General features: G+C 47.2%; 1 protein-coding gene across 1 annotated transcript; it reads right to left on the reverse strand.

The window, feature by feature from the left end:
• Positions 1-4,567: 4,567 nt before the first annotated feature.
• LOC117411359 (tumor necrosis factor ligand superfamily member 6) lies at positions 4,568-8,326 on the reverse strand. Its single transcript, XM_059034164.1, has 4 exons — positions 8,057-8,326; positions 7,039-7,093; positions 6,126-6,173; positions 4,568-5,631 (listed from the first exon to the last, which is right to left on the reverse strand). Exons 1-4 carry the CDS (start codon positions 8,324-8,326, stop codon positions 5,231-5,233), a joined length of 774 nt encoding a protein of 257 aa, XP_058890147.1. The 3' UTR covers positions 4,568-5,230.

An 8,326-nucleotide genomic window follows, 5' to 3' on the forward strand; every position in this document is an offset into this window, starting at 1 on the left:
GGAGCTGCCGTGGGACGCTGCAGAGGGCCGTTAGGCGCTGGATTATCGCATAGTCACGTATTTTATCACATATGTTTTTCTTTGTTTTTTTTTAATCTGCCAAGTAACAGCAGGTACGGGAAATCCACATTGCTGAAGCCCTGCTTGTGCCTGTGTGAGTGCTGAGTCAGGATGCTCGCCCACCCTGCCTTGTTTCAGTATCAGTAAGCCCAGGCAACAGACCTCACTGAAGCTTTGCACCTTTTTGCATAGAAGTGGGTTCCTGTATGTCAGTGAGACCACACAGGCAGAGCAGGGCAGGGTGCTTGAAGCCAGCGTGACGCTGGAAACAAACCGCATGCCCTTTTATGGCGAGGCTCACTGGAGCTTCTCACTTCTTGATAATCCACTCAGGGTTTCATGAAACCGAAATCATTCGAAGGAGCCCTGCCTTGTTAGAAGGACGACCTCCAGCACAGGTTTTGAAGATGAGTCGTTTATTTGTGGTCATGGTCAGGACGGGAATCAAAGCTTTGTCAGCAGCATGACCTATATTTCTACGATCAGACACTTCAAGCACGTACCGAATATATCGCTTGGGTGTTCAGTACAAGCCTGTGCTGTTCTGAAAGTTGCATCTGTATTGAATTACGTTTGTAACATGAAGCCTGGCTCAATAAAGACATTACAGGTAAGCCAGGCTAACCAGACACATCACCAGTCTGGACTTGTAAGTCCTGACTAAACCTCAACAGATTTAGTCAGAGAGCTCAGGGTTTAAAAGGAGTTAAACAGCAAAAAGCTCTGGAGCAGTTTCCAGAGCGCCAATCCTGCAGCGACCCTGAGTGAGGCGCGCATGGTGATGGAACTACAGGAATGCAGAAAGAGGGATTGTAAACGTGTGATACAGACTAAGAGCCAGCACTGATCACAGCATACTGAACACAGGCTGGGATACATTCATCACAGCATACTGAACACAGGCTGGGATACATTCATCACAGCATACTGAACACAGACTAGGATACATTCATCACAGCATACTGAACACAGGCTGGGATACATTCATCACAGCATACTGAACACAGGCTGGGATACATACTGAACACAGGCTGGGATACATTCATCACAGCATACTGAACACAGGCTGGGATACATTCATCACAGCATACTGAACACAGGCTGGGATACATACTGAACACAGGCTGGGATACATTCATCACAGCATACTGAACACAGGCTGGGATACATTCATCACAGCATACTGAACACAGGCTGGGATACATTCATCACAGCATACTGAACACAGGCTGGGATACATACTGAACACAGGCTGGGATACATTCATCACAGCATACTGAACACAGGCTGGGATACATTCATCACAGCATACTGAACACAGGCTGGGATACATACTGAACACAGGCTGGGATACATTCATCACAGCATACTGAACACAGGCTGGGATACATTCATCACAGCATACTGAACACAGGCTGGGATACATACTGAACACAGGCTGGGATACATTCATCACAGCATACTGAACACAGGCTGGGATACATTCATCACAGCATACTGAACACAGGCTGGGATACATTCATCACAGCATACTGAACACAGGCTGGGATACATTCATCACAGCATACTGAACACAGACTAGGATACATTCATCACAGCATACTGAACACATGCTGGGATACATTCATCACAGCATACTGAACACATGCTGGGATACATTCATCACAGCATACTGAACACAGGCTGGGATACATTCATCACAGCATACTGAACACAAACTAGGATACATTCATCACAGCATACTGAACACAGGCTGGGATACATTCATCACAGCATACTGAACACAAACTAGGATACATTCATCACAGCATACTGAACACAGGCTGGGATACATTCATCACATCATACTGAACACAGACTAGGATACATTCATCACAGCATACTGAACACAGGCTGGGATACATTCATCACAGCTTACTAAACACAGGATAGGATACATACTGAACACAGGCTGGGATACATTCTCATCAGGACACACAGGGTTCAGGTGTATCTGGCTATTTAGCAGCTTTTGCAATCACAATTGTCTACCACAGTTTGTATTTAAAGCCTCTATTAGGAATAATATGGATTCAATTCAGTGAATGCCAGGAGACTGAGCAAACCTAGAAGTGTTTTTAGTGGACCTTATCCCCCTTCCCCTATTCTATTCAAACTGAAACTCCCGTCCCAACCACCAGAGAATGAAGTGAGAAACACGTGCTCAGAGGAGAGAGCTTTACTGTGAGACAATGCCAGCGCTGTGACACTGTCCCTCTCATCCCCGATACCCCACACTAACACTGTGTTCAAATCGGAGATCTATCCGCAGACAGACCCCACACTAACACTGTGTTCAAATCAGAGATCGACCCGCAGACAGACCCCACAGTAACTCCGTGTTCAAATCAGAGATCTATCCGCAGACAGACCCCACACTAACACCGTGTTCAAATCAGAGATCTATCTGCAGACAGACCCCACACTAACACTGTGTTCAAATCAGAGATCTATCTGCAGACAGACCCCACACTAACACTGTGTTCAAATCAGAGATCGACCCACAGACAGACCCCACACTAACACCGTGTTCAAATCAGAGATCTATCTGCAGACAGACCCCACACTAACACTGTGTTCAAATCAGAGATCGACCCACAGACAGACCCCACACTAACACCGTGTTCAAATCAGAGATCTATCTGCAGACAGACCCCACACTAACACTGTGTTCAAATCAGAGATCGACCCACAGACAGACCCCACACTAACACCGTGTTCAAATCAGAGATCTATCTGCAGACAGACCCCACACTAACACCGTGTTCAAATCAGAGATCTATCCGCAGACAGACCCCACACTAACACTGTGTTCAAATCAGAGATTGACTCACTGAGCTCTGCCTCTGGCTATTGGCAAGCCAGCCCTTATAAAAGTTTACTGCATTATTTCTGCACTTTCACATGGTTATACAGTACTATGCATTTATTATAGATTTACCTGGTTTGGCATGTTTATTAATATGCTTTACCGTACCTCATTTTTCTTAACAAAGCTTACCTTTATTACACTTTTCTTAGCTTTTAGTTTTAGAAGGGTAAGAATCAGATAATACTGAGCAATGCAGCCAGGTCTATAGTTCAGATCTATCTGCATTTATAATAAAGGTTTGTGCCGTCCTCCACTCGTCACTCTGTTTTCCTCCTCAGCTCCCCGGCAGTTTCCAGGGTGAGGTTTTCTTTGTTTCCACAGTGCTGTGTCTCACACATGAGAACTTTTAAACAGGGAGGGTGAGTGAGCCTATCTATCTGTGTGTGGATGTGTGAGGGAGTGTGTGTGTGACCATACTTGTGTATCACAGAGAGCGTGACTCATTTTATAATCTCAAGCCTGTGGTCCACTGCTTGCAGCCCCCACACACCCTCTCCAGCCCCCATAGAGCGCTCTTGGCCTTATCTAAATAGTCCTCTAAATCTCCCCTCTTCAGTTCGGACGCCTCTGTCGGTCCTCTGTGTTTCCAGGGGTTGTGCTGTGACAAGGGGAGAAGGAGAGCAGTGCAGTGCAGACCCAATTTTAGCATCTTGTGGTGGGGATGGGCGTGCAGAGCTGTCCCCCCACAGCAGCACAGGAAGGAAGTGTCTGTCTGTGAAGGTACATTGCATCGCCTGTGCAGGAGCCTGAGATCTACAGTGAAGACTGGTTAGAATCTGTAACAACATGCGCCCTGGGCATTAATATACTTCAAAATCAAGAGAGAGTGCACTGTGTACACTAAGAACATGCACCCTGGGCATTTATACACCCCTTCACTGCTTGTTTTCATAGATTCTCAAAGCCCTGAATTGCAGGCAGGCAGGTAGGTAAGTACGTCTCTGTGTGGTGGGTAGATTGCATGCAGCATTTCTTTAAAAAAAAGCTATGTTCCAGTGTGGTCTGCAGAACAGAAACTGAAGCAGAAAGGCAAGACCTCAGCCGCTGCGCTGCGAGAGGAGGGAGGGAGCCTGACCTTTGACAGCGCTAGAGTCTACATGCTGCTCTCTCTCAGCCTTCCGGAGCTCACAGCTCACACTGCCCTCCCTGTCTGACCACAGCAGCTCAGCACGCAGGGCTCACAGCGATAATGAAGTAAACCCAAAACCACTGCTCACATTTGGAAAAAGTTCACAATATATTCTTCAGATTAACTGCGTTACGGTCACATTAAAAGATGGCAAGAAGGAAAAGGGATTGCTAGCATCTCCAGTGAAAACCACGGGGCCACACACTGCAGCTGCCGTCACAGAGCGGTGAAACTCCCAGCTGTGGAAGAGGCTGTAAACAACAAGTACTTCAAACAAACCTTCCTTCACTGGGTTCTTCTGAAGAGCCTCCTGTACACCCCAAGCAGCAAAACAAACAAACATGATGATGATGAGCTGGGTACTAAAAATAAGAACTTTATTTAAATTATGCATTATAAAAATAAATACATATTGCATCATTTACATTATTCACCTTATTGCACAATTTCCCCCCCCCCCCCCCCACAAGAGCCACACACACACATGCACGCACACACACACACACACACACACACACAGAGTCTGTGTCTAATTGAGACACGCATTCCTAGGCACCCCCAGGAGACTGCGTCTTTCTTTCCAGTTCCCTGTCAGTCAGAGGGGTGTCATTGTGGAGTTACTCAGAGCTGCCTGTTAGTGTATCAGGCTCTGTTACGGGAGAAGGCTTTTAGTCCACTCTGTGGTAACACAGTTTAAGCATTACAGGGTGCAGGCTCAATGGAAATCAGTGGGCTGGTGTCCGGTACACTGGGGCTGGTGTCTGCTGTTGCGGGATCAGTCATGGAATAAAAGTTGCATCCTGCAACAGTCCAGGAAGCGACCTCGACTGTCTCCTGTGCAGGTAAGAGGAAACAGCGGCTGGATTGTGAGTTCTCGATTCAGCACCAACACAAACACTACGTCCCTGTTGCTGCTACCTAACAGTGTGAGGGGAGTCCTCTTCCACACCGTCTCGCAAAGGACATGCCAGGGGAGCAATGACACAATGAACTAACGGCTGAAGAGAGACCGACACCCAGGATCACCCAGTCTCACCCAGGGTCTCCCAGGCTCCTCAGCTCCGTCTGCTGATACGCACGGCCTCCCTCCAGGCTTCCCTGGCTGCAAAGACCCCCCTCCTCCAGTCCTGTTAAATCTTATAAATCCCAAAGTACGTGTTGGCGGGCTCCAGGCTGACCAGCTGGGGCTCCGACACGTTGACAGAGACGCGGTCGAATTTCTGCAGCTGCATGACAGCCGCCAGGTAGCTGCTGGAAGTCCACATGCGCTCCCCGGAGCAGTAGCTGAGCTTGCGGTCCTCCAGCAGGGAGATAGGAGCGGGGTAGCGTCCCGAGCGCTTGAACACCCGGTGCACGATGGCCCGGTCCCGGGGGCAGGTCGTGCCGCGGAGCAGGAGCCGCGAGTACAGGAAGTACTGACCCGTCTCGTTGATGAGCAGCGCCCCGTCCCGGTACTCCATGCCCTCGGTGAAGGCCTTGCCCACGACAGGCTCCCAAAGCAGGGTCTCCGAGCGCCCGTTGGCACTCTTCACTGGGGGAAGAGAAAACGCAGTTTTAAGAAGCCGCCCTTTCGAGTGCGTTTGTATTGTGGTTAGGCAGATGAGATGCGAAAACTTGTCTGCTGGCAATTCATGTTGGTGTTAATTAGGGTTAGGGTTGGAGTTGGTGGGGTTGGGGTTAGGAGTTGTTTATTAGTGGGGTTGTTTGTTCATGGGGTTGGGGTTAGGAGTTGTTTATTAGTGGGGTTGTTTGTTCATGGGGTTGGGGTTAGGAGTTGTTTATTAGTGGGGTTGTTTGTTCATGGGGTTGGGGTTAGAGTTGATAAAATTCAGGTTCAATGTGTGAAACTAATTTCATAGTAACCCTCTGAAGTATTGCTATTCTTGAGTGCACAGGTTTGTTTTGATCCTGTAACTGACCAAAATCGCACAGGGACAGCGCTGGGGCTGCGGGGGTCAGTCTTCATGGGGCTCCCTTCACCCCCACACCCCAAAGAGCAAGGAAGGAAGTGTGCATTGGGTTTACCTGTCAGATGCGCCATTCTCTTGGTTTCCTTTTCCTCCACCGCCAGTCCTGTGAAAACAGCAACACCAGTGAGCCAAGTGCAGGGGGGAATCAGGCATATCCTACCCTCCCCCAATCCAGTCCCAACCCCAACCCCCATCTGGATCAACAGATTACAGCATACTATCAGGCTACTTCAAGTCAGAAAGTATACATTCTTTCCTGCCCTCTTCAATCCTTCTTTGTTTGTTTTTTTTATTTGATTACCAATATTACACACTCTACTTCAAGTAAACTCGTAATCTGGGTCTTTAGAAGCCTCTTTCATTTCAAACTATATTCCAGTCAACTCTCTGTAAAATACAAACACAATTCCCCTGAAATAAATCCCTTTTTCTTCCTTTCCCCGCTCCCTTTCTTAAAAAAAAAAAGTTTTTACATCATGTCAATTAATGCAGAAAAAGTGACTCAATGACAGAATTCTTTTGAAAAAACAGAGTTAATAAGAGTGTGTAACCCGTGTATGGAGAGGGACAACAGATTTTCTCTTGCCCCTGTAATTTAATATTAACCCTAACCCTGCCCTCCCCCAACCCCACCCCTGTCCCTACACAGTCCATCCCTCCCTCCCTCCCTCCCTCCCTCCCGTGGTTGTACATGATTCTTCAGGAGTTGGAAACTATTATTGCATCATTTCCCACGCCTTGTGAACACCCCGACTATGAGCAAACTGCTGCTGTGTTAAACACAACACAGCTCTGATCACTTCTAATCTAAACATCAGATCTAAAAACAGACTCAAGGGAAACTGCTTTTTCAGCAGACCACAAGATTAACACTTTGCATTGAAGCTGCTCTGGTGCTGCAGCTGCTGCCTTTGGGTGGGTTGAGGGCTGTTGAATTATTATTAACTGTTTAATTATTATTAACTCACCAATTTGTTTCTCCAGGACTGGGGTCAGGTTCCTGGAGCTGGTACTTGTGGAATCCTGGAAAAGGCAAGAAGAAAGCACGTTGTTTTCTTTAATATTTTAATAAGCTTTCTGAAGAACACCCTGTTCCAACTGAAATTCTCTGTCACAGAATTTCAAGAGAGGGTCTTGTGATCCTGTGATGGAGACACATTAAGATGCTGAATGTGATTCTGCACCAACTGAAAACACAACCACAACCAGCCCATTTGTGCAATGCTAACAGCAGTCACGTCTATGTATTCCCATTAGCTGGCTGTGTGTCCAAAATGTTGAGCCACAGAGGACTGTCTTTGGTGTGGTGTGTTTCACGGACAGTTTTAGGCAACCTGCTGCACAGTTTGATGCAATCCAGAGCTAGTCTGTATTCCTTTGGGGTGGGGGGTAATGACCCCTAACCACCCAGCCGCTGTCCCGGGACGATCTGTTTTAATGACTATAATAAATGAGGCTGTGTACTGGGCTGGCTGGATTGAGTTTCAAAAGTTCACAAATACAAGTCTCTCTTCAGCTCTAACTTTTACAAAACAAGAACAAACAAAAAAAAAAAAAAAGACTAATAAATGAATTAACAAAACAGGTTCTAAAATGACGTTACTTTACACTGACTTTTGCATAGAAAATAAATTTAAATTATTAGTTCATTTGATTTTTTTTTAAATTGCTGGTATACCACTCATTTCAAACAATAAGTCATTAATAAACAGTGAATCCTATTTCTCGCTCTTTCTCTACGTCTGGTATTAACCCTATACTAATGAATGATATTTTCAGTCGACACATTTTCATAAATATTTTAAATATTGTTTTTACAGTAACATGCCCCTAACTGACTCCTGCACCTTACCAGAAACCTAAAAGGTATGAGGCATGCTACAATAAAGCTAAATCAATAGACAGCTTCCTGAAAGCAACTACTGGCAATGCAGGTTTGGACGGGAGTCTGTTTGGACAGACAGACACAGACAGACACTCACTCACCTGTCGGAGCTCAGTCAGCTCCTGCTGCAGTCTCAGGATGTAGTACGCTCCCAGCCCCAGCCCAGCCATGGTGAGGAGCAGCAAGGCGAGGAGGAGCGCAGTGCAGCCCCCTCTCCCTCCCCTCCCCTGCTTCAGCTGTGGGGGCAGCACTGGCCAGGCCGGCAGGGCCGTTGTCTCTGGGCCAGGAGCCCCCGACCCCCCCGACCCCCCCAACCCCCCGCGGTCCACCAGGAAGATCTGGGGATACACGTAGCTTAGGTTCTGCTGCAT

The sequence above is a fragment of the Acipenser ruthenus genome, chromosome 12 (assembly GCF_902713425.1).
Source record: "Acipenser ruthenus chromosome 12, fAciRut3.2 maternal haplotype, whole genome shotgun sequence".
Lineage (NCBI taxonomy): Eukaryota > Metazoa > Chordata > Actinopteri > Acipenseriformes > Acipenseridae > Acipenser > Acipenser ruthenus.